This window comes from Lampris incognitus, chromosome 3, assembly GCF_029633865.1.
Source record: "Lampris incognitus isolate fLamInc1 chromosome 3, fLamInc1.hap2, whole genome shotgun sequence".
Lineage (NCBI taxonomy): Eukaryota > Metazoa > Chordata > Actinopteri > Lampriformes > Lampridae > Lampris > Lampris incognitus.
In genome coordinates, this window is record NC_079213.1 from 115804715 (window position 1) to 115832195 (window position 27481).

A 27481-nucleotide genomic window follows, 5' to 3' on the forward strand; every position below is an offset into this window, starting at 1 on the left:
TACGCCTTCCGACCTTTCATCTGACCGTGGGCCACAGTTTACCTCAGAGCTATGGAATGCTGTGGGTGAGGCTCTGGGCGTCAAGCTTCATCGCACTACCGCCTACCACCCTCAGGCGAACGGCCTATGTGAGCGCTTCCACCGGTCCATGAAGGCTGCGCTTCGGGCTACTCTCAAGGACTGCAACTGGGTTGACAAGCTCCCATGGGTCATGCTGGGCCTGCGGACCGCCCCGAAGGAAGACCTACAAGCCTCCTCTGCGGAGCTGGTGTACGGCACGCCGCTGCGAGTCCCAGGCGATTTCATGCCCAATGCAACGCGTCCCTGGTCAGCTGTGGACCAACGAGCCTCCTTGCTGGACGGGGTCAGAGCTTTCACACCCGTCCCTACCGCCCAACACGGCGCTCCGGTGTCCCAGGTGCCCCCAGGTCTGCAGTCAGCGGACTACGTGTTCATCCGTCACGACGCACACCGCCCCCCTCTGCAACCCCCTTATGACGGCCCCTTCCGCGTCCTGGAACGGGGAACTAAGCACCTGGTGGTGGATTTTGGGGGCACGGCCGAGCATGTTTCAGTGGACCGAGTTAAACCCGCACACCTGGACTTGACGCAGCCATTGGAAGTAGCCCAACCTCCTCGTCGCGGTCGTCCCCCGGCTCCGCCTCCTCCCCCCGTGGAGGCCCGAGCTGCCTCTTCTGCTCCTCAGGCCGACCTCCACAGGCCCGCGTCAATGCCTCCCACAGACACTCCGGCCCCTGTTATCCGGAGCCGCCGCGGACGGCCTGTTGTCCCCCCGCGCCTGCCTGACTTCGATTACTAGGGCGAATTCTGGGGGGGCTCATGTGGTGGACACGTATTGGGGACAGAATTCAACCCAGGAACTAAGGGTTAAGTCATGGTTGCCCTGGCAGGTTAACGCAGGGTTAAGTTATGGTTGTCCAGCCAGTTTTCTGGTGATTCTTGCCACCTCCGCTCAGTCGAGCTGTGGGTTTTGTTTGTCTCGCTGATTTACCGTGGATTAAAGAAAGTTGCCTACACGGCTAAAGTGTGAACCTACGGTCTTCTCCGTTACTTCGGCTCTACAAAAGCAGAAAAAAAATCACTATCGAAAACCTAATTCGATGTGTGCGGTAGAATTGAGTGCAATGTATGTTGTTACTCCTGACCAGTAGGTGCCGCCAAGAACACCGCATCTTTTTCCAGCGGCCACAAAAAACGAAGAAGAAAAGCCGGAAAGAGAATTTGCCGCCGGAGTGCAGTGACCTCGCTGTCTTTGTTTTCAAGAGAAGACAGAAAAAACTTTCAGCAAGCATACAGCCGGTTATCTCTATATATTCGCGACATCATTTTCAGATCTAATATCTACAGACGAGGTAACTCACGTCTGCACTTCGTAGGAAAAGGTAAGAAGCTTAATGGACCGTCAACACGCGTTGGGACCTCGGCACCCCCCCCTTCCCCCTTTTGGGAGCGCGTCTGCGTTCCCTCAGCCCTGTTTGTTTCATTTAGCTAACCTAAACTTAACCTCGCCTACTTTAACCTCTACCTAACCCTACTCCTAACCCAACGCTTACCTTACCGATAGCTGATCTATTCGATAGCTAACCCACAGGGCTGAGGGACCATAGGACTGACCCCTCAGCGTTGTCGATAGCTTAGCTATTGGCTAGGTTAGCTGCCACGGCTTTAGGGTTAGCTTAGCCGTTAGCAGCTAGGCTAGCTTCCTAGGAGTTAGTGTTAGCTTAGCTGTTAACCATCTGGGTTGTGCCGTGCAATCGTCTTAATAAACCAGTCATTACTTTATTATCTTGTTAGGTTAGCGTAATACTGTACAACAGAAGTACTACTATACACAGCAGTAGTTGTAGAACATTTGCTACACAGTTATCAAAGCGTAACTCGTAGGTTGCAACTTGATTATCAACAGATAGTGAATAGATTGAACATATAAAGCAGATCTACATTGACACATATCAGTATAATAAACATAACATCACAAGAACAAAATGTCAAGTGCAGTTAGAAGAAGGGCACAGTGGTATACACCAATAATAATGGTGCTAAAGTAAAGGCAGAAGACCAATTGCAGACACCAGTAAAAGAATGAAATGCTTATTAATGATTCATATTAGTAGGAAAGTGCCACTAGTTTTAGATTCTTGCATAGAGAACATCTATGGTCTAAGGTAGGCCTGAACGTGGACAGCTTTTTTGGCCTTTCTTTAAGGAAGGAAGGAAGGCTGTAGCTCTGATAAAGACAGAGTTTGTTACACCATTTTGGTCTAGGTAGTAAAAAATTGTGGACCTAGAGTTTGTAACTTTTGGAGCAGCACAGAAAGGACAGGTTGAGCAGGATTACATGTTAATATTGGTATGAGTGATATGGGTAGACATGTAGAGTTAGTTTGATATAATGTGAAATGTTGGTAAATGTTTCCTTTGAGGCCTAGACAAACAACTCTCAATATGTTCTTGTCACTCAATATGGGATTTTTCTGTTATATGATCTAAAAATATATATATAGCAGAACCAGGGCCACCAGCAGTTATCACTAACCTGCCTTAACTCCCTCTGTTTTCAGCCTGCCCGGGCTGTCTGGCTCATATCCATGGCTGTTAGAAGAGGCCACATAAGATACTTAAAGGTAAGTTTGGTGGCGTCTCATTTATGATTTAGAGAGTTGTTTCTGTTCAGGGCCAGCTTTTACTCGTGCTTATGTGACAGACTGTCAAAATATTTTGGGAACCAGGGTTCTGTTAACTGCTCCCATTTAGTAAAGCCATGTGCTCAAAGGGGAACCCTGGACCCACTCTGATCCCTCAAATGAATCTAGAATATATTTTGTCCTGTAGTAGTAATGATAATAATTATGAGGACTTTATTCCAACTGAAAATATGCTTATCTCATCCCCTAGCTTGCAGAAAATGTTCACGATGTCAATTTCAATAGCCAAGTCTATTTTAAAGCTTCCACCATATTCATATATGTGTCTGTCTAAATTAATTTTCCGCTTCATCTGTGTGTGGGACTTGTGTTGTTTCAGGTGTGTGAAGTCCAGGCTTCACAGAGTGACAGCAGGGAATCTCAGCATGGCTCTAAGGGGGCTTCCAACATGAAGGTGGGTAATCCCCACCCTTTCCTTGGGCAAATGTATCCTCAATCTACATTCATAACTCGCCACCAACCCAACCCCCCCAAGGAACATTGAACCTTTGCTGTCCTTGATTGTATTTACTCATATGTTATTAAAACTAGCCTGAGTATCTGTGTACTAAAGGTCAACCTGCCACCAGGAGGGAGGTCAGAATATTTAAATAGCAATACAATGTTTATTGACAGTTTAGGCTGAAGATGTCACTTAGATGAGTGATGAAATGTATCTGTCAATAAACGTTGTATCCAGATGAACTGATTAAACTTTTGATATTGACAGATAACGTTTCATCATCATCTAAGTGACCTCTACAGTCTAAACCGACTGCAGGTGTCCCCACCCTTATAAACAATACAGTGGCATAACGACCTAAACCAACGACCAATTTCATATGCAAATATGGCCTGACAATTGAAACACAGAGCATTTGGGAATGTTCATAAACACAGCATTGTAAGATGGCGACAGATGTCCTAACCAGGGACACCACCTAGCAATTGGTTCAGATTTGTGGATGACACCTGGGTTAAAATTAAATCTCAGGATGTACCACATTTCTCTGACCACATGAACTCTGTGGACAACCACATCAAGTTCACCAGGGAGGATGTGAAAAATGACAGGTTAGTCTTATCCAAAGGAGTTGAATCAAGTGCAACTGGACTTGGTATATATCCGTGAAGACGTTTCGCCTCTCATCCAAGAGGCTTCCTCAGTTCGTTCCTTTCTGACTAGACCAAGCTAGTCTGACTGGCTGCTGATGAGACTCAGAATTTATCCTCTTGGAGTCGTTGTCAGAGCTATAGATGTCCATGGCTCTTTGTGATCCGATGTTTACCAACGCACGTCGCTAACAGAGCCATAGATATGTGTGGCTCTTTTGTATACCGATGTTTGGCCGCGCCGTTCGCCATCGGAGCTATTGATTTGCATTTGTTTAGCAGCGACGGTCGTTGGGGGTGTTAGTTTCGACTTCATTGTTCAGTGGTCATGAGGGTTGTTGGAGCCGTTTGTGACCGACTGTTGTTCTTGGAGGCTAGGCTTCTTGAGTCTCCTGGGTAGAGATGAAAGGACGCCATCGTAAGTGGGAGATAGGTGGTGTCGCAGACCTCCTCCTCTGTTGAGGGATGGTTTTTCCAGTTTCGCATGGATGGCTTCCTTCACCCCTCTTTCAAACCATCTATCTTCCCTGTCCAAAATGTGTACGTTGCTGTCCTGGAAGGAGTGTGTCTTCTCCTTTAGGTGTAGATAGACTGCTGAGTCTTGTCCTGAGGAGTTTGGCCTTCTGTGTTGGGCCATCCGTTTGTGTAGTGGTTGTTTGGCTTCTCCTATGTATAGGTCAGTGCAATCCTCATTGCATTGTACAGCATACCCCAGATTGCTTTTTTGGGTGTGTGGTACACGGTCTTTGGGATGAACCAGTCTTTGTCGGAGTGTGTTGCTGGGTTTGAAGTATACCGGATGTGGTGTTTCTTGGATGAGAGGCGAAACGTCTTCACGGATATATACCAAGTCCAGTTGCACTTGATTCAACTCATTTGGATAACCATGACCTGGATGAATGAGAACATTCACAGACACAGGTTCGTCTTCTTATACTGTGAAATTGCAGTTGGTGATGGGGACATTTGATTGTTGATGTTTATAGTAAACCAACACATACTGATCAGTACTTAAGGTTTGACTGTCATCATCCACTGGAGCACAAAGTAGGAGTCATCAGGATGCTGGACCACTGAGCTGACAACATCCCCACCAACACAGTGGCCGGGGAAGAGGCGAAATCCCACATTAAACAGGTCCTGGTTAAGTGTGGTTATCCTAAATGGGCGTTTGTCAAAGCCAGGAAGATGCCCAAACAGTGCCCCAGTTAATCGAAGAGAGGAGAAGGACAACAGCTGTCTAGTGTAAACCAGTGGTGATTCTGTATGTGGTGGGAGTGTCGGAAAAAGGGGAGGCGCGTATTTTCCAAACGCGGTGTCTCAGTTGCTTTCAAACCGCAAAACACGCTGCACCAGAAGTTGGTCCACCCCAAGGATCGGGTCCCCCGGCACAAACAGAGCAATATAGTGTAGCTGTTAAGTGCCAGGAGGATTGTTGTGTCTTGTGCACTGGGGAAATCAAACATGCTGGCCAAGAGGATGGCACAACATAGGAGAGCTAACACGTCAGGACAGGACTCCACAGTCTACACCATCTACAGGCCAGGACTCCACAGTCTACACCATCCACAGGCCAGTGGCCGCTCTTTCAAGGATGAGGATGTGCACATCCTCGATGGGGAGGAATGCTGGTTTGAACAGGGAGTCAAAGAGGCCATCTCTGTGAAGAGAGAATGACCAGCTCTGAACCGAGGGGGGGGGGGCTAAGAGTACATCTGTCGCCATCTGACAATGCTGTGATTGCAAACATTCCCCAATCCGCTGAATAGTACACATGGCCATTGTAACTCTAGTTAATGGTCACACCCATATTTGCATATGAAACTGGTCGTTGGTTTGAGTCGTTATGCCGCTGTATTGTTTATAAGGGTGGGATAGCTGCAGTCAGGTGAGACTGAAGAGGTCACTTAGATGATGATGAAGTGTATCGGTCAGTAAACGTTGTGTCCAGATGAACTGATTCAACCTTCTTTGATTTGCAAAGATAGGATTTGTCCATGGATAAGTTAAAGTACCTTATCAGCTGTCTTTAAAGGAAGAATCCAAAGCAACATCTTGAAAGCTTAGAATTTGAAAGAACATGGTGATGGGGAACGAGAACAGCCAGACCAATAAAGAGACTGAGTGTGTTTACATGCAAGTTAAAAAAAATGGCTTTTAATCAGATTAATCTGTTCATTAGGTTTTGGAATTTTTCAACATAGCGCAAAACAATCATACATATGCACACCCTCCCGCCCATCCCCCAAAGCAGAAATAAACAAGAAGAAGAGAAAGGGGGGGTGCATCAAAATACTAAATAGGCAATGGGAAAGTACATAATTTAAAAAAAAAATAGCTGCAAGCAGCAATACACGAAATCCCTGTATGTTGCATGACACACAGATGGCATTATTCTGCGCTTACTAGAACATAGACATGCTAGCTAGCTTGGCAGATAGCCACACAGGCTCCTTAATAAACATCCAGGAGAAAGCAGGTAAGTGTAGGATGTTTATTGTCAGACGCACTGTGAAACTGAATTACAGAAATAAAAATGCAGAGTCCGCGGTGGCGTAGCGGTCTAAGCATCGGCTCTGTGTCGATGCAGTTGCCCACTGGGGACTGGGGTTCGCGCCCCGGTCTCGTCAGATCCGACTATGGCCGGACTCGACGAAGCAGCGATCATTGGCAACGCTGTCTTCGGGAGGGGGGCGGAGTCGGCTTGTGTTCGTCACGTGAATGCGTCTCTGTGTGTGTCGGAAAAACAGTGGTTCGGCTTGGAGTCGCCTTGTCACGAAAGTGGCGAGGCGGTCTCCTTCGAGACTGCCGGCCGGAGAGATGCAGTTGGCGAACGCATACAGTGCGAGGGTGGGTGTTTGAATTAAAATAGGGATCGATTGGCCACTAAATTGGGAGAAAAAGGGAAAAATCAGAAATAAATTTAAAAAAAAAAAAGAAATAAAAATGCAAATTTGCAATTATAATGTGTTTGCCTCTTGCTCTCACGTCAACAAACCAATAAATCATCATTAATTCGTTATTACAATCAACTAGCGATTAGCATGAATGCTAACCTAACATTGAAAATCTAATGGACAAGCTAGCGCAATTAGCATCGCCATTTTGCTAAGGTTGATACGGCCAGCCAGTGAAAGGCAGAGTGGACCAACGGCTAAAATCTTTACAATATTGTAGTAATGGGAGGACATTTTCATTGAACATATGAGAGAATGATTCATCGATGAAGGTATTTAAACCCACCATCCATCCGTTTAAAAGGATACAATAAAATCTTCCAACTAAACTTGTAAGCAGCAAATATTTAAAGCTAAGCATTAATATAAATGGAAACCAAAAAAGTAATGAGTTGCCACAAAGTAATATGGCGTGGGCCATGTCACAAAAGCCCCACAAAATATGCTCTGCTATGTATTGCAATTATGTAAACCATGGCCATTTGTAAAATGGCAACAGAAACGAGGCAAATCATGTAGTTACTGCTATTCTCCAGTGGGATGTGGATCATTCAGAGAAGAAAGCCATTTTATTTTGTCATTGTAGAGATTACGATGAAATTAGTCCTCTGCATTTAACCCTTGCTATTGTATAGGAGCAGTGGGCAGTTGCAGCTCCCGGGGACCAACTCCAGTTCTTCTTCCTGTTACCTTGGTCAGGGGCACCCTAGCATGAATGTCTTTTTTGATGGTGGAGGAAACCGGAACGTCCGGAGGAAACCAGCGCAGACACGGGGAGAACATGCAAAAAATATGGCCCTGTGTAGCCTAGTATTGTAACAAACTGAATAATACAAAAGCAGCCATTAATAGGCTGGATAGGATTAAAATGCAAACCAAAAAGTACTGCTACAAATAAACATGAGCATCCCAAAATTGTATATTAAATAAAAAAGCATGCCGTGTTTGTTGCCGTGTTTGTTGTAAAGAATGCCCAACTAAAAATCCCAGTAGACTAGACTAGAATATATTATATGGGGCCTAATATAAATAAACAAATATTTGGTCAAAACGCAGTGGGCTAGCTTACCATCAGTCACTATCAAAATTAGTTAATGTCTGCACAAAGAGGTAGTAACACATCCAGAATGTGTGTATCTTTTCAAAGCTCCACCTGTCAAAAAGGAGCAATTAAACCCAAGTATGTTAAATTGTCTGGAACAGTGTTTCCCAACCCAGTCCTCAAGGACCCCCTAACCTGCAGATTTTCATTGTAACCCTGCATAGGTAGCCCTGCTTGTATTTACTCAACCAGTCATTTCACAGCACTTAATTATGCAAGTGTAAAATCTGAAATAATTAATTGCTGATTGGTCAAATAACTACAAACAGGTACCTATTCAGGGTTGCAAAGAAAATCTGCAGGATAGGGGGTCCTTGAGGACTGGGTTGGGAAAAACTGGCCTGGAAGAACAGAAGCGCCACGTTGGGGTTATCAAAGGTGTGGGCAGTTTCATGGAAAGTGGTCCGTAGCATGGCAGGATGGACCAGGTCAGACTTCAAGCTGGCTTGGTAGATTAGTGCCTTCACATCCTTAAGGGCCTGACACACCAGACCTGCCAATGTCAGGCCGTCGGTGAGCATCTGTGGCCCTAGTTTTTGCGGTGTGTCCCACATCGTTGGCACTAGTCAGACCCCTGTCGGCAACTTTTCAGCCGATTCAGCATGTTGAATCAGCGGTGGAGCCCATCAGTGAGAGAGATCACTCTGATTGGCTGTTCAGCTTAGCGAATCAGTGCATGAGAAGAGAAGCGGAAGTTACAAAAGCAAGAAAACGACCAAGTCAAGACGATGCTGCTTTGTTTACGGTTTGTCTATCCACAGTCCTGGGTCCAAAAGACCCAGGACTTTCAAATTTTGAATGACGAATACAAACTACCGCCACCTGCTGGTATGGAGACTTATTGCCTCTCACGCAGGTGCAGAATGTATGCACACGCTAGTTGGCTGTTGGCTGTAGTCTTTGTGGTGTGTTCAAGTGCTACTTTTTGGCCCAGATGCAGGCGACATGAGGTGATGCAACAGTCGGACTTCGTTGCTGTTAGCTCTCTCATGTCGGTTTGGTGTCTCTGGGCCTTAAACTCTGCTCTGCATCAGGCCAGTGCTGCAGAGTAGTCTGGAAATATGTGGATCCTTTTCCCTTTATTGGACAGCTGTACACATTCGCGGGATGTGCAGAGAATCATCTCTTGCTTAGTAGTACAGCCACACTAGCATAGCTCTTGAGTTTTTCCTGGAAGCGGTTTGGCTGCGAGGCTACAATTTGCTGTTATCACTGGTGTGTTGGTGAGAGCTTCCTCACCCAAGATTTCCTTCAAGAAGGGTGCCAAGAAGGCAGTTTGATTGGTGCCCTCTTTGCCCTCGGGTATGCCAATCACACACATTCTGTCGACAGGAGCGATTTTCTTGGTCATCCACTGCAGCTTTGAGCTTGGCATTGACCACAGTCAGGGCAGCGCAGTCTCCCAGCTCCGCCAGCCTATCCGTAACTTCATTTTATGAGGTTTCCAGGGCAGCGGTTTTTGTTTGCATGGTCAGTCACTCGTCTGTATTAAAGTCATTGTGGAACGAAGTTTCTTAAGTATTTCTTTGTGCATTGCTAGAGCTGTTGTGTGGAATTCAGCCATAATCTCCGCCTGTAGCGCTTTCACCTCAGTGCTGATGGTGGTAATCGTGTTGTCCCCAGTGCTTTGCTCCACCATTTCACCTGTTGTTTAGCTATTAGCAGAGTTGTTTATCACTTTTGTTAACTTGCTGCTTCCCCCACGGTGCTTGTTCTTTCTGTTCATTACGAATTAGTTATTAGTCGTTTACAACAACAATGTGTATAAAACTCAATTGCTCTGTTTATAAAAAATGTATGAAAGTTCAGTGGCGAAGCTCAGGAACACGTTCTCATTTGGTCGTGTCAAAACTGGAACCTGTATGGTGCTTTGTCTATTCATCTAAATAAAAGTTCTTTCAGAATTGGTTGTGAGCATGCAAAACCAAATGGAGACGTTTTCTGAAACATCTTGTGAACACAATGTTGGAAGCAACTTAACTTCTGTTCCGTAATTCAGCTGTGCAGTAAATCTTGTAAAGTTGGATTGAAGAGTGCAATATTGTAAATACGTGTAGACAATGTAGTCACTGTGTGTTAGCCAAGCTGTCAGAGAATCCCTGAGCCTCCACTACCGAGAAGGCTTTGCTTTACAGAGGATAAACAGGATGATGTAAATAGTCAAAATGTCCTGCAGCCAGCCATGTGTACTACCAGGTGTTTCTTTCAAGTGTTCTCCCTCCTGATTGTTGATACATGTCTTTTGTCTGTCTGTCTGACCTGCTTTTCATTCCTTCTCTTGAACCAGGAGGCTTATGACAATGGCTATGAAGAGCACATGTCCGACGAGGCCAAAGATGCCAAGACTAACCTGATCGTCAACTACCTCCCCCAGAGCATGAGCCAGGACGAGCTCCGCAGTCTCTTCAGTAGCATTGGAGACGTAGAGTCAGCCAAACTCATCCGGGACAAAATGGCAGGTAATCCTCACCACCGCCACCACATCAACACTGCTACTACCGTAATACACCTACTGCTACTGCCCACCGTGGACATGTTTGAACCTGTCAACCCCACTTTGAAAAAAAGATTTTTAAAAAATGCCCTTGATTTTTTTTCCCCCCCTGACACCTTTTTAAAGCATTTTTTTCTTCCTGTTTTCTGACTTGTGTGGTCATTCTGGTGGGTTAGCTAGTTCTGTTTCTGACCTGATGTTTCTCATGCTCACTTCAGAGGACACTGTTGTTTTTTTTTTCCTTGTGAGTTTCTCTGGATTTTTTTTTTAAAGTGCTCACTAATGCTGATAAATGAAGTTTTATTTTTGATGATGATGTTTTTTCCTGTGTAATATTTTCCTTTTCGACAATGTTCCTGTAACTTTTTTTTCTTTTCTTTTTTTTAAGCAGTTGTTGTTTGTCTTTAGCAGCAAATCGCAGCAGGAGGCTTGCTCTAGTGCCCTGGTTCTGGCTCTGTGATGCTAGCCAGCCATAAGAGCTCCTGTGTGTTTATCTGAATGTTCAAGGAATTGTGACTAATGGGGGTAAAGTTTGACCTGCTGATCTGACATTTTTGTTGTTTGTTTTTTGTTTTTTTTTTATTTCAGGCAGTAATGTTTGTATGGCTGTGTGTACTTTGAGATGTAACTGTGAAATGTTTCCAGAGGAACTGGTGTCCAGGCTGTCGGAACGGACAGTCAAGTTATTTTCTTTTTTTGTTTTCCTTTGTGTTTCTCTAGGCCACAGCTTAGGTTACGGCTTTGTTAACTTTGTTAACCCTAGTGATGCAGAGAGGGCTATCAGTACCCTCAATGGCCTGAGGCTACAGTCTAAAACTATCAAGGTAATGTGCAAAAAGGTGCTTTATTTTCTTTTCCAACTGCTAGATGTGTTATGTTCTCCAAATATCACTGGGTAGCAGAGGGGGAAACTCTCATGCGAAGTGTCTGTTTATCTCAAGAATGTCGGTATTTGGGACAGATGCCTTTTTGAAATAATCCTGTCATGTTATTTTGCTTTTATGAGTTAATTTCTGACTGGTTTATATGGTGAGTGTTAATGGTTAGCTGACCAGGCCCTGCAACTTCGGCACATATTTATACTGAAGCTTCACTTTGGTTTTGAACCAGAGGCCTTTTGGCTTTGCTGTAAGTGTGACATTGTGCCGAATGCCGAGCCAGAGGCTGAATCTTCCTTCCTGCTTTCTCAACATGTTTTTTTTTTCTTTTTCTAAAACTGCCCATTTGATCTGGATTTGTTGTTTTATTCTTTTGATTTTACTTTGTAATTTCATTCTGCAACTCTCTGGATGATGACTAGTTGTTTTTTGTTGGATTTTTGAACAAATATTTTGTTTTTGTTTTCTTATGTAATGTATGTCAGTAGAATTTTTCTCTGTACTTTCATTTTTGACGTTTTGTTTGAAAGTCATCTTGTTTCTGCTTTTTTTTTCTTCTATTAATTGATTTACTTATTTTGATGAACTCCTTAAAGCGAAGCTAACAGCCTTCCTGTCCTGCAGGTGTCGTATGCGCGGCCGAGCTCTGACACTATTAAAGATGCTAATCTCTACATTAGCGGCATACCCAGAACCATGAGTCAGCAGGACCTGGAAGACATGTTCACCCGCTATGGACGCATCATCAACTCCAGGGTCCTGGTGGATCAGGCCTCTGGTAGGAACACTTTTCTTGTCTAATATAGGGTTTCATTTTGTTTTACTCATTTTCTGGTTCAAGTTATTTTCCTTCAGCGTTCTCTCTGAGCTATGATAACTATAGACCAACGGTATTCATTCTTACAGGTCTTCATTCATTCTTTACTTTCTCCTCTCTGGATGTATAATCAGTGAAATTTAGGTTGGAATGAAAACCTGGATACAGATGGTTCTCTTTTGTAGTGACAGCACATAATTCATCCTCCCTCCTTTCAGTTTACCTCCAGCTGTTAATCTGCAGCTGTCTAGAAGTATTAGTGCCTTTTAGTTGTTTTTTTAAGCGTAGCTTCATCTCTTTGATGCTGCTGTGGTCAAGGAATGATGGAAATGGACTGCATTTATGTAGCCCTTTTTTCCGAAGCATGTTACAATTAATGCCTCACATTTTACCCATTCATCCACCAATAGTGGTGTCGGCCATGCAAGGTAACCACAGCTGAATGGGAGCAGTTAGTAGTGGTGTAACGGAATGGAGTTGATCCATGATCCATACGGATCGCCCCCCACAGTTTGGCATGCATTTGAATCGTGAATTAATTGCAAAATTTAACCACAGTGAAATAGTTTTACTAGCTACTGCTGTTAATGAATAATTTCCTAAATCCTGATCCAGGGTTGAATGGAAAAGATAGACAAGACAGATGCGTGGTGTGTTTTACTCTGAAGCACAATGGTTGGTTAATTGTGCAAAAAAAAGCTGTGTGTTCACGTGAAGAGAGGGCATGTTGAATCCCAACATATATCAATCAGGGACGCTCACGACGTGTTTCAAAAAGCACAGTTACAGTCATGGCTAGCTGAGGAGTGGAAGAACTTGAAAAGCCTCCCGCATCATTTAAGTCCCATGTATGGGAGCACTTATATTGATGGAAGACGGGTGGTGAACAAAACCGTTAAGATATATAGGCATTGTGCCACAAGAAAGCCATATGAGAATTGCAATGCATTGAGCATGGCCACCTATTTGATGCGACATCACCCTGAATGTTGTCTTCATTTAAGACCACGAGCAAAAGTTCCTTGCTTTAAATGTTTTACAGAATAAATGGAAAGCAAAGTTATACCCCCCCTCCCCACACGCACACACTTTTTTTTGCTGATACGAAAAATGATTCAATCCATCACTCATATCTGAATCTTCCTGTATTCAGGTCTGTCCCGGGGAGTGGCGTTTATCCGATTCGACAAGAGGGCAGAGGCCGAGGAAGCCATCAAAGATTTGAATGGCCATAAACCACCTGGTACCACTGAGCCAATCACAGTCAAATTTGCTGCCAACCCCAACCAGACCAAGAACTCTCAGCTGCTGTCCCAACTGTACCACAACCAGTCCCGACGCTTTGGAGGACCCGTCCACCACCAGGCTCAGAGGTTCAGGTAAATGACAGCACAGTTTCTTCTGAAGAACTCAGCATGTAGATACAGATGACATCACTGCCAGCTGTTTCTGGCTTCTGCCTTCGTCAGATTCGGCTTTGTGAGATCGATAATTGCTGCTTATTCTCTTACTCTCCTATATTCTGCCCCAACCTCTTCATTTGTCCTACTGATTTCGCTATTTTCCATGCTTAGTTCACGTATTGCTAGATTCTCTAGTTTTCTTTCTCAAACGAGTCTTTTGTTAGTGTACAGTCTCTCCATCCTAGTTTTTTTATTCGCTTCTATCTTGACAGTAAGCTCTATAGCATTTGCAGTCAAAGCAGCATTGTTAAAACAATGGTTTGTGGTGACTTCCACAGTTACAGATAGGTTGTCTCTACTAGAGAGTAGGGATGGGCACGGTTACACGGTTAAACGTGTACATGAAAAAAAAATCTTTATCCGTTTAGGACGCAGTACAACGGTTAAACGGAATTAAAATTCTTCATCAATGATATATTGTAAAATATACATTACCTATGTATAACCATTCCTTATTTTGAAAAATCACTTTTAAATGCAAATGCATTATTTTTAAAACAAAAGATAACATTTAGTCCGCATCATTTAAAAAAAAGGGGCAGGGGGGATCAGCACACAGGCAACGTGAACGGAAGTTTTCAAAATCATGAATGAGGGAAGAAAATAAAGTTGGTAGGCTAATATGAGTGGCGCAAAAGCCCCTGTCTGGAAACATTTTACAAAGAATGGAGAAAACTCTGTTAAATGCACACTTTGCGATGCGATTCTAAGTTATAAAGGTGGTAGCACATGATCGATGAACAACCATCTGTGACTGAAGCATAGCAACGTTGATGTGCCGTCCGGAGCAGCAGCTAGCACAACCCAAACTAGAATGCGTGATTTTGTGGGGTGCTCCCAACAGAGAGCGGAGAAAATCGGCAAGCTGGTCGCACAGATGATCATCCAAGACACACGACCATAAAGTGAAGCGGATGCACCAGGCTTCAGGGCTCTCGTCAACTACATGGAGCCATCATACTCGATCCCAAGTTGTAAAGCGATAATGGCGCGGATTCAGCGCTTGTATGATAGCGCCTTGGAGGAAAGGAAGTCTCAGTTAGCGCAACAAGAACGCGTAGCAATAACTACGGATTCTTGGACAAGTCTCGCCGTACACCACAGTTACGGTGCACTACTTAGACAGCACCTGGAAAATGCAAGGTGGGGTCATCAAAACAACTGAAATGCCAGAACGGCACACTGCTGAAAATATAGCGGCCCGTTTGCATGACATGACAAAAGAGTTCGGAATAGAGTCAAAAATTATAGCATGTGTGCATGACAATGCATCAAACATGATGGCTGCTGGCTGACTGTGCGAGTGGGAGGACGTATCGTGTTTTGCGCATACATTGCAACTGTGTGTGAATGCTGGGTTTGACCAGTCTGGACTGAAGATGACCATAGCAGCAGCTAGCAATTTGATGCATTTTTTCCATCGCAGCACCGTTGCTTCGGCTGCCTTAAAAGTAAAATAAACACAGTTTGACGCCCCAAATCATGCCCTGATCCAATCCTGCTGCACCCGTTGGAACAGCATTTACTTCATGTTTGAGCGTCTCGCTGAGCAAAGGTGAGCTTGAGATTCCCCATTTTTTAAAGCTGCTAGCTATATAAATAATCATCATTATTATTATTATTATTATTGTTGTTATTAACAAATATGCATATATTGTAGGTGGCCTGTTTGTGCTGTGCTAAGCGATCAGGATGTTATGAAGAAGGCTGACAGAAGACTGCTTGAGATGAGAGACAGGGACTGGCAGAAGGTTCATGGCATGGTTCCTATTTTAAAACCATTCCAAATAGCAACAGAGGCGATGTCATTGGAGCAAAACGTTTCAATTTCATCTGTGTACCCAATCGTTCACGGCCTAATTTCGAATCACCTGGTTACAAGTGAAAGTGAAGCAGCACCAGTTAGCAAATTTAAAGAAATCGTGCTTCGGGAGCTACACAGACGATTCAAGATCAATAGTGCCATGCCAGGGAATCCACTGATTATCGCAACAGCCCTCGATCCATGGCACATGCATATTTCCTTCGTGGCGCCTGCTCTTCGCAACGAAGTTTACGAAAAAATCAGTAATTTAATTCAAACCGCGACAGCTGTCAACAGTGAAGACAGTTCACCAGAAAAACACCAGAGGAACAATCCGCCAACCTCAGCGCTTTCCTTCCTCCTGGGTGAACAGTATGGCGTCGGGAGTCGGCATGGGACGATCTGAATATGAGATGACAAAATACCTCAAGCACCCAGTTGAAGATCTTCAAGCAGACCCCAGTAATTATTGGAGGGCAAACCAGGAGAGATTTCTTGCTCTGTCGAAGTTAGCAAATAAATATCTTTGCATACCCGCGACCTCTGTTCCTTCTGAACGAGTGTTTTCGAATGCAGGCTTGGTGGTTAACAAACTACGAAATCGCCTGCTGCCACAAAATGTAGACATGCTACTATTCTTAAAAGCCCATCTGAAATACACAGATATGGAGTAAAATACCAGTCACAATCGGCGCTATAGGCTATGTTAGAATAACGACATTTTTGTTTATGTATTAGTTACGTTTCACAAGAACACATGACAGTGTACATTATTTGTTAATTGCTTTTCCAATAGTCTAAGCCTAACCTTGAGTTGGATATTGTTATTGTTATATATAATCCCAAAATATAGGGATTACTTTTTGTGACGTGCACTTTATGGCCTTCTGTTTAAATGTAGGCTACAAGTTAAATAGAAAGCGAATGTCATTCAAGATATTGTTCCAAAATATAGGGATCACTTTTTGTGACGTGCGCTTTATATCCAGTTGAATATATGATTTACATTTTTACACTTAAAGTATGCCTTCTTTTTAAATGTACAAGTTAAAATAAAAAAGGCAAATGTCATTCAACAACTGTGTCGTATCATTTTTTATATTCCTACTAGCCTATTAGGATAAACGGCAGTTATGTTGCTACTAAGTCTGTTGCGATTTAAAGCCCAGTTCAGATCAATGATTTGCAACGAGACGCAACGGTTTAGTGTGTTGCAGAGAAAAGCAAAATTGTAATTAATTAAAAAAATAATTTTATTATTATTTTTATAATGCCGCGGTTAACCATTTCACCGTCTAAAATTCCAACGGGTACACGTTTAGTAAATTGATCCCAAACGCCCATCCCTACTAGAGAGATGTGTCCATGACTTAGGGCAGCTTCTTTCGACTAGGATTACGTTAGACGTGACGGGAACTCCAGATAGCCTTAGCCCCGGGCCTAACAGCAGACCTGCTATTGTTAGCACTAGCTCAGCTTCTTTGGCAGATATGGCGGAGTTTGTCTCTGTCAGAATGGAAAGGCTCGCAAGAGCAAGCCACCAGTCATTTGGCCTGGTCTGCAGTCACCTCTCTCGACTTCAAACCGGTTTTCACCCCTCACCGGCCCTGTTGGTAGTCCTACCGGCCAGCATGCCTCTCCTGCTCTTGTTGACAGAGTAAAGCAACGCAAGCTAGTGATAGGAGACCTCACTACCTGCAATATCAGATTAGTTTCGCCGGCCTTGGTGTACTGTTTATCTGGTGCCAGAGTCTTCAACATAGTGGATAATCTTAGGGTGCTGGTATTGCGGAGGGAGAATCAGGGAACCCAGGCACACAGCACCTCTACTTTCAGAAACATTGTTATTCATGTCGGCACCAATAATGCTAGGATGAAGTGGTCAGAGATCAAAAAAGCCACTCTAGTCAGGACGCTTGAGTTGATCAGAAAGATGTGTCAGCATCAATTAATTGTCTCTGGTCCCTTATCCGTGAGGGGTAATGATGAGCTGTACAGTAGGCTCACCTCAACGAACTGCTGGCTGGCTCATTACTGTAATGAGTAGGGATTTGGTTTTGTTGATAACTGGCCTTCTTTCTGGGGCCGCCCTTACTTGCTGAAAGCAGATGGCATTCACTCTGCTGGGGATGGTACCGCTCTTTTGTCGAGCAATATAGATAACTGTCTTCGTTTAGTTGGACAATAGGGATTAGAGAACCTGCTAGGTTTAAACCTAGTGCGGATGTGGAGTCAACTAAATTAGTTAATGTTTAGTCAGGGAATTTCTCATAGTATAGGTTATCAGACTGACAGCTTGGTCCATAACATTGAGACCGTCTCTCGACCCTGCTGTATTACTCCCAAGCGCTCCTGTCCTAAATGTGTGAATCACAATAATCTAATAATCATTCCTACCACTGGTGGTGGTGAAATGTGCAACAAAGTACCTAATAATCTACAGAACCAAACATCTAATATTACCAAAAGTGTGACCACACATCGTTCAACGCGTAGGTCTTCAAAATTGTCAACTATTAATACAAGGTGTCTAATTCCAATTAATATTTCATCTATTGTTAACTCTACAGTTCTGCTTACTACTGATCACTGCAACAAGATGCTTAAATTTTGTTTCATGAATATCAGATCACTGTCTACTAAAGCCTTATTGATGATCTGATTCTTGAACATAGCTTTGATATGATTGCGTTATGTGAAACATGGCTGAAACCAAATGTTTCATGATGATGATGTTTTCCTTCCCGTAAATGAAGCTTCCCCAGTTGACTATACCTATGCCTGTGTAGCTAGGGCGAAAAAACAAGGTGGGTGTGTGGCCTTAATATTTAAGCCTATTTTCAATTTTAACTTCTAAACTTGGATCTAAATTCGAGTCTTTTGAGGCTCTTGTTCTTGGTCCATCTCCCTCAGCCATGTATAGACTCAGCTCAGTCCAGATTGGGATACTCTATCGACCTCCAGGCTGTTACTCACTATTTTTTGAAGAATTTGTCTCAGGCCTTGTTACTCATTCTGATGAAATTCTAATTCTTGGTGATTACAATATTCATCTGAATAAGGCTGCTGATCCTCTTAAGTAAAGCCTTTCTGGCACTAGTTGATACTTTTGGGTTCACTCAGTTTGTTTAAGAGTCGACTCATTGCAGTGGTAACACCCTTGATTTATGATTAATTGATTAATGATCTGTTGATGGCAGCTGACTCTGGGCTCTTAACCGTACTTGTCCTCCTTGATCTGAGTGCAGCCTTTGATACCATCTCACACAACATCCTCCTAGAAAGATTAGCTTCCATTGGAATAACTGGCGCCCCCCTTGACTGGTTTAGATCATATCTCTCTGGCCGCACTCAATTTGTCCAACTTAAAAAAATCTCAGTCCTTTCCTGTTACTACCGGTGTTCCCCGGGGCTCTGTGTTGGGACCCCTGCTATTTATTATTTAACTACTACCTCTAGGCCACATTTTCAGGACGTTTGGCATTCAATTTCACTGCTACGTGGATGACGCCCAACTTTATCTGTCCACCAAACCTACCTCCACACTTCCGTCCACTTCGCGTTCTGACTGCTTACTAGAAATTAAATCTTGGTGTTCATACCACTTCCTCAGACTTAATAGTGATAAAACTGAGGTCCTCCTAGTTGGCACTAAATCTATTTTGGCCAAAACTGATAGTTTTTCCTCTTACTATTGACAATTCTATAGTTCCCCCATCGCCTCAGTTTAAGAGTCTGGGTGTCATCCTGGACAGCACATTATTTTTTGAAGCCTACATTAAAAATGTTACTCCATCTGCATACTTCCACCTACACAATATTAATCGTCTTCGGCCGTCACTTACACCTAAAAGCACCGCCATACTCACTTACGCCCTGGTTACATCCAATATTGACTACTGTAATTCTATCTTCTTTGGTCTTCCACTCAAATGTCTTCATAAGCTTCAATTGGTCCAGAATTCAGCTGTCTTCAGCAACTCCATTGGCTCCCTGTTAATTACCGTACTGACTTCAAGATCCTGCTTCTCACCTTTAAGGCCCTTATTAACCTAGCTCCTTCATATCTTTCCGAACTCCTTCATATCCACACGCCCTCCCGCACTCTCAGATCCGCTTCTGCTCTCTAACTCACTACACCATTGGCCCGCTTGACTACCATGGGGACTAGAACCTTCAGTCGTTCTGTCCCCCGCCTATGGAACTCTCTCCCACAAGAAATTCGCAACATTGACTCTCTTTCAACCTTCAAATCCCATCTCAAAACACCAATTCAAACTGGCATATGCAGTCAGATACATGCTTAATTGAGTTTTGTGCAGATGATGATTTTATACTTACCATTTGTTGTATTAACTTTTGATTGTCTAACCTGCTTTGTTTTGATTTTATGCTGTCTAATACAGTGCTGCTTGTTTTTTACTGTGTTCTGTAAGGTGTCCTTGAGTGCTCTGAAAGGCGCCTACAAATAAAATGTATTATTATCATTATTATTATTGATTTGGTTTTATCTAAAGGGATAGCTGTTTCTGATCAGAATGTCTTGCCAACCACATCTGCTGTGTCAGATCATTTTCTCGTTAAATTTGAAGCATCGTTGGCCTGTCCTGTTAATGTCAGCACAGTTGTAATTGCCACTCACCACATTGTCCATCCACTGTAACTGCATTTGGCCAGCAGCTCCCTGAAGTCTGGGCTCCTTTCACTGTAGAGACAGACTCTGTTGAAAATTTCACTGGTGACTTAAATGTGGCCCTCTCTAGTCTCCTCCATTCAGGTGCACCTCCCACCATCAAAACTAGGCGACTAAAGAGGCCTACACCCTGGTTTAATGGCGAGACGGGCTCTTAAGGGGGCATACAGGAGACTGAAACGTAAATAATGAAAATCAAAATTGGAAGTTTTTTTTTTTACCTATCTTGGCATGACTATTTATTGAAATATAAGCGTGCTTTAGCTGCTGCGAAAGCAGCATATCTCTCTTGCGGAATCATATTAATAAACATAATCCCAGATTTCTCTTTTACACTGCCGCTCTTTAGTGCCGTAGCTAAATTCACTAAAAAACAGCTGTCTATTAGCTGCCCACCATTCACAGCCCATGGGTTTCTAGACTTTTTCTGCAATAAGGTTGGTGAGATTAAGCAAAATGAATTCTTCAACTCCAGCTCCTCCTGAAGATCGTGTCTTACCAAATCCATATCTATACATGAGTCACTGACAGTCCCTGTTATTTCAGCTTTTGATACTATCTCTGTTGATACTTATACTGAGCTCATGTCAGCTTCTAAACCAACTGCTTGCCTACTTGACCCTTTACCAGCATAACATTTTTAAAGACCTGTGGTCTTTCCTGGTCTACAATGCTAGATAATGTTAATTTATCACTTACTACTGGCACTGTTCCCAGCAGATTAAAGACAGCTATGGTCAAACCTCTACTTAAGAAACCGCACCTCGATCCAGGGTCTTTTAATAACTATTGACCAGTTTCTAATCTTCATTCTTTTCTTAAGTACTAGAGAGAGTTGTGTATCAACCTTCGACCAATATAGAAGAAAACTATCTATTTGAGCATTTTCAATGGGCTTTCAGGGCCTGTCACTCCACTGAAACTGCTCTGACTAGAGTGGTGAAAAATCTTTTTCTAGCTATGGACTCTGATTTCACCTTTGTGCTTCTACTACTGGACCACAGTGCAGCCTTGACGCCATTGATCCCTGTATACTATTAGACAGAATAAATTACAATTGTGGTGTCTCTGGCTTAGCTCTCTCTCTCTTGGCCTATGTCCTACTTATCTGGAAGAACACACTGTGTCTGGTATAATAATATTACATCAAAATTCTCTGATGTTAAATATGGCGTACCTTAGGGCTCGGTTCTTGACCCTCTACATTTCTCTCTTTATATTTCACCTCTTGGCCAAGTCATATGCAGTCATGGAATAAATTTCCATTTCTATGCGGATGATACTCAGCTGTATGTGCCTATAAGAGCTGGTGGTCATACTCAAATGGCTAGTTTAGTGGCCTGTTTGGCTGCTGTAAACATCTGTTCCTGAACAATATTATTTTTGTGACCTCATAAGCTCTACCAGCATGTTCCCAAAGCCAAAATAAGGCATGTTTCACTGAATTTATGTAAATAAATTAAAAACTAAAATATAGTGCTTGCATAAGTATTCAACCCCTTGTGCTCTGAAAGCTCCCAAGTTTACACAAATAACAAATTATTCCTAAAACAAGCTCCAGTAAACACAATTGGACATAATTCGTGTGCACCTGTAAGATATTAAAGTACCGGTCTGGTTTATGGGTATAAAAGCACTCTGTGTAAAGTTCATTAGCCAGGCGTGAACTCCATCAGAACATGAAGACAAAGGAGCAGAATACTGAAGTAAGACACAAAGGGATTAAAATGCAGAAGGCTTGAAAGGGATACAAAACAATATCCAAGTGTTTAGATGTCCCACAGAACACTGTTGGATCCATTGTCCGAAAGTGGAAGCTGTGTCACACCACCCAGACGCTTTGTAGGGCAGGCCGTCCCTCAAAGCTAAGTGTCACAGCAAGATGTGGGCTGGTGAGGAAAGCCACAGATGATCCACAATCACTTTGAAGGAGCTCCAGAGGTCAGTGGCTGAAACTGGAGTAAATGTGCATTAGTCAACCATATCACGGCTCTTCATAAATCTGGCCTGTATTGGAGGGTGGCAAGAAAGAAGCCGTTGCTCAAAACTGTGCATATAAAAGCACGCTTTTAGTTTGCTACCAAGCACGAGAGAGATGCAGTTAGGATGCGGGTAAAGGTTTTGTGGTCAGATGAGATGAAAGATGAGTTTTTTGGCCAAAACTCAAAGCGTTATGTGCGGCACAAACATAACACTTCTCATACCCTAAAAAACACCCTCCCTACAGTGAAGCATGGTGGCGGCAGCATAATGCTATGGGGTTGCTTTTCAGCTGCAGACACTGGGAACCTTGTTCACATTGAGGGAAGAATGGATGAAGCTAAATACAGGGACATTTGGAAGAAAACCTGTTGCAATCTGACATAAAACTGATACTTGAGAGAAGGTTCACCTTCCAGCTGGACAATGATCCTAAGCACAAGGCTAAAGCAACAATGGCATGGCTCAGTAACAAAAAGGTGAAGGTTTTGGAGAGGCCAAGTCAAAGTCCGGACCTCAACCCCATTGAAAACTGTGGCACAGACGGAAAATCGCAGTCCAGAGGCGCCGTCCCACCAACCTGCAAGACCTGTTCAAATTCTGCCAAGAAGAAAGGGCAAAAATTACTCCAGAAGAATGTGTAAAGCTTGTTCATACTTACCCCAAGGGAATCATAGCTGTTACTGCAGCAAAAGGGTACTCTACACAGTATTGATATGTGGAGGTTGAATACTTAGGCAAGCACTATATTTTAGTTTTTAATTTATTTACATAAAGCCAGTGAAACATAACTTATACTGGCTGTGGGAACATGCTGGTAGAGCTTATGGGTTCACAACAATAAAATTGTTCAGGACTAGATGTGTGAGTGTCTTTTATAATCCAGAAATTACTGATGACTGTGAAAGGGGTTGAATACTTTTGCAGGGCACTGTATTTTAACATAAACATGTCTATTAAAAGTTCTGCATACCTACACATTACAAAATAAACAAATAAAATAATCAGTCCTATACCGTAAAACATAATTTAAAGACCATAGACATCCCCCCCCGCCATGGTTGGTGCTAGAATGAGAATTGAGAACGCACTCCTCGGAGCGAGATTAATGATTCATAATAAATTTGTTATTTGTTAGCCTAATTTTTATCCTGATTAGGTAATAGTCATACTGTTTTAATTAAAAAATTGAATAGGATTTTTGGTAAGCTAACTAGCTTACATAGCTTGCATATGAGTTTTTCCGTTTTCTAACCAAAATCCAAAGTATTTTCAAACGGGGCTTTTTAGATTTTTTGGAGTAAGTATGAACGAATGATGATTTATTTCGAACATGTAAGTAGGATATAACATACAGCATTACCAACATGTACCCTGGCTCTGCCAAATGACGGCAGCTAAGCGGGTATGGGCTTGGCTAGTACTTGGATGGGAGACCTCCTGGGAAAACTGAGTTGCTGCCATAAGTGGTGTTGGTAAGCCAGTAGGGGGCAGTCTTCCCTCTGGTCCTAATAAAAACAACAAATCTATCAAATCCCAGTGCAGTGACAGGGACACTGTGCTGTAGGAGATGCAGTCCTTCAGATGAGACGTTAAACCGAGGTCCTGACTCACTGTGGTCATTAAAGATCCCATGGCACTTATCACAAAGAATAGGGGGTCGCCCTGGTGTCCTGGCAAAATTCCCAAACCGGCTCTCTCCAGCTGGTCACCTAATCATCCCCCCATGTAATTGGCTCAATGATTCCTCCCTCTCCACCTCAAGCTGATGTGTGGTGAGCGTTATGGTGCAAAATGGCTGCCGTGCATCACCCAGGTGGTGCTGCACATTGGTGTTGGTTTAATTGAGTTACCCCCTCACTGTGAAGCACTTCGGGTGTCTAGAAAAGCTCTGTATAAATGTCCATCCATTAGCTGAACTGCTTATCCTGTTCTCGGGGTCGCGGCGATGCTGCAGCCTATTCCAGCAGTCATTGGGCGGCAGGCGGGGAGACACCCTGGACAGGCTGCCAGGCCATCACAGCTAGTCTGACTGGCTGGTGATGAAACTCAAGATAGTTTCATCACCAGCCAGTCAGACTAGCTTGGTCTAGTCAGAAAGGCACGAACTGATGAAGCCTCTTGGGTGAGAGGCGAAACGTTTTCATGGATATATACCAAGTCCAGTTGCACTTGATTCAACTCCTTTGGATAACCATGACCTGGATGAATGAGAACATTCACAGACAGGTCTATAATTCTCTACCCCTGCCGGATCGAGAGAGGGTTTTTTGAGGAGGGGCTGAACACGGGCATTTTTAAAGTAGTCAGGTGCAGACCTGAATGTGAGTGAGCAGTTGATGATAAAGAGCAGGCTGGGACCTAAGCCAGGGAGGATGGATTTTAAAAGTTTTGTTGGAACTGTTATCCCAGGGACTGGAAGAGGGATGCATAATTTTCACACTCGAATGTGTGGTTTTTTTTTAACAGTTCAGTTACACATTCTAATTTGGAATATTCATTGACAGCCCTACTGAGTACACACAATGGTTGTGTCCAATTACCCATTATATCGCCGTAGTACATTCTGTATTGTACCCATTGTTAGTATACTATATTAAAATCTGAAAAAATATAGTACCGTAAAAATGCCAGGATGTGTACTATTCTCATAGAAAAATCTAATGTGAAACGACTCAACACTTCAGGAAGAAAATGGCGTATCTACTTGCCGTCACATCAGTTGGCTGACTGAGGATAGTATAATAGTTATAAATGAAGGCATTTTAATGGATAGTAAGTCATAAACAGTTTATAGTACTGTCAGTTTGCAGTATACTCTATTAGTAGGTAAGTACATAGCAGAGTATTCGGACACAGTCAATGACGTTCATACTGAAAACAACAGTAGTACAACCAGCTGTATAAATTGTGTGTGTGTGTGTGTGTGTTTGTGTTTGTGTATTTGGTGAGTTATTAGAGGGAATTCACTCTATTTGGTTTGCCTCCCCAGATTCTCTCCTATGAGTGTGGACCATTCTGGGGGAATGGGTAGCGTGTCAGGGAGCTCCACAGCAGGGTGGTGCATCTTCATCTACAATCTGGGCCAGGATGCAGACGAGGGAATCCTCTGGCAGATGTTCGGCCCCTTTGGTGCCGTCACCAACGTCAAGGTGATCCGAGACTTCAACACCAACAAGTGTAAAGGCTTTGGCTTCGTTACCATGACCAACTACGAGGAGGCAGCCATGGCCATTGCCAGCCTCAATGGCTACCGGTTAGGAGAGAAAGTCCTGCAGGTCTCTTTCAAGACCAGCAAAGGACACAAGTAGAACCCAGGCTCCAGGAGGCGGGGTGGGGTCTGAGGGAAATGGGCGGGGACAGAGAGGGAGGAGTGGCGATTCAGTTGGACTGTGACTGTTTTTATATTTTCTGTTAACATGTTATAATTTTTTTCTACTTACCGTGCCTGGCTTCCTTCATGCTGTATGCCATCACCTCATTCCTCAGCTGTCATTGGTGGAGACATCAGCCAGGCATTCGTACCCAGGCAGTAGCAGATGAAGCTGACATCCTGTTTGACCAGTGTGGATCATCAGGGAGGGGCTGACCAGCATCCAGGGTCAAAATGGCTTCTTCCCTGTGTTTCTTAAATCAGGCTGGTGTGTTGTGTTCTGACCGGCTGTTTGAAGCCAGGGTTGTACAGGAATATCAGGGCTCCATCAGTGCTGCTGTCTGTGTCAGACCTTTCATGTATGCTGATGATATCTGCTTAAAGAGCAACTAAACCCTGCACCACCTCTTGATGAGCTGCAACCTTATGGTGGAAAACTACCTGGAAGTGCTGTGCTAAGTGGTGTAAGTAAAATGGTAAACACAGAAGGAATGATGGGCGTGTTAGATTTAGCTGTGTTAATGAGCCAGCATTGACAACTGTTGACTGTCAGTGCTGGCTCATTAACACAGCTAAATCAAAAAGATGATGATGATGATGGATCACATTTTATAGCTTCATCTTGACACCCAAAGTGCTTCACAGTGAAGGCGAGAAAGTGGACACTGAAAAGGACTCATTAATTTAACGTTTATCCTGCTATGCCAACATCACATGGTCCAGGATCAGCCCAGCACTTTGTGGTGGTTCCTCACCTTTACGTGGTGGCTGGCTCACAGTTGGTACAGGGTTTAGCTGCTCCTCCTCACTCTTTCTTTGTCTGGGAATGCGAAGTGAAGGGGGTCCTGTAAGTGGGTGGGGGTATTTTTCCTTTTCTGTGGCTTAAACATGTCGTGATGGGTATGTCCAGTGCCTGGTTTTCTTTGCTGTACAGCTCATGGGGATTCTTTTTAAATGCGTCGTGAAAACAGTCATGTTGATGTTTGTGTTAAAAGTGGCTCTCAGTTTATTCAGCAGCACAAGAAGAAGAAGAAACCATGAAATTAAAATCCAAATGTGTCCTCCTGTGTCCATGATGATGACGTTTTCAGAGAGCAGTACTTCATAGTGCAGCTGGAGCCACCGGCCCAGGACACCCCAGTCAAGTCAGAGGTTTCAGCACAGCTCCAGTCTGCCGGTCATGACAACTTAAAAGCAGTGATACTCAACCAGGTGTCATGTAGACCTGTGTGTAAACTGGTTTTCCTTCCAACCCAACACGGAACCAGCTGATTTTACTGGTTGACACACCTTCAGCCAGGCAGGAATGTGATCAGTGACACCAGATAGTGTGGTGCTGTCTGGAATGAAAACCTGCGTACACACGACTCCACATTACACAAGATTGAGTATGACTGAGATGGACGAGTCTGGTTTTGTTTCTTATCAGCAGTAAACAAGATGTCCTTCAAACGTTTGGGTTTTCTAGGCTGGTTTGGGGGGGGGGTAGATGGGCGCATGCGGGTGTCCCAGTGTTCAAAGATCTGAACCACTTCCCTACCATGGGAGTTTGGAGAATTGAGGTGTGTTCTCATGTAAATGTTGTGGTGGAAGATGCCATGTGGGGGGAACTGTCTGTTTTGATAGTCTGTCCGGTTGGTTCTGTTTCACATGCACACTGGTGTAAATATTGCTGTTGCCCAGCCCACCATATGAGAAAGCATCCTTGTAAATCCCCCCCACCCCCACCCCACCCCTCCCCACTCTACCAAATACTAATAAACTGATGTATTGGATTTTCCTTAAACTCGGTTGTAATTCTTTGGTGATCCAGCAGGGCTGAAGGGTCTGTGTTCTCCGAACAAAATGATCTCATCTTGATGCATGCTCAGTAATCCAGCTGAGAAGATCCCAGAAGGTTGAACCAGTTCATCTGGACACCACGTTTACTGACAGAGACGTTCCATCATCATCTCAATGACCCCTTCAGTCTCACCTGACTGCAGGTACCCCCACCCTTATAAACAATACGGTGTCTCACCTGACTGCATGTACCCCCACCCTTATAAACAATACAGTGTCTCACCTTTCATAATACAAATATGGGTGTGACGATTAACTAG

At 43.7% G+C, this 27481-nt stretch overlaps 1 protein-coding gene across 2 annotated transcripts; it reads left to right on the forward strand.

The window, feature by feature from the left end:
* Positions 1-1249: 1249 nt before the first annotated feature.
* Positions 1250-27150, forward strand: elavl1b (ELAV like RNA binding protein 1b). 2 transcript variants are annotated; one of them, XM_056275606.1, is made up of 8 exons: positions 1250-1403; positions 2583-2645; positions 3046-3120; positions 10165-10336; positions 11092-11195; positions 11874-12027; positions 13220-13445; positions 24999-27150. In XM_056275606.1, the coding sequence occupies exons 2-8, from the start codon at positions 2610-2612 to the stop codon at positions 25315-25317; spliced, it is 1086 nt and encodes a 361-aa protein (XP_056131581.1). In that variant the 5' UTR covers positions 1250-1403; positions 2583-2609; the 3' UTR covers positions 25318-27150. The 2 variants fall into 2 exon arrangements, with proteins under 2 accessions (XP_056131581.1, XP_056131582.1); XM_056275607.1 differs by lacking the exons at positions 1250-1403; positions 2583-2645; positions 3046-3120; positions 11092-11195 and having other exon boundaries at positions 10207-10336.
* The last annotated feature ends 331 nt before the right edge of the window (positions 27151-27481 follow it).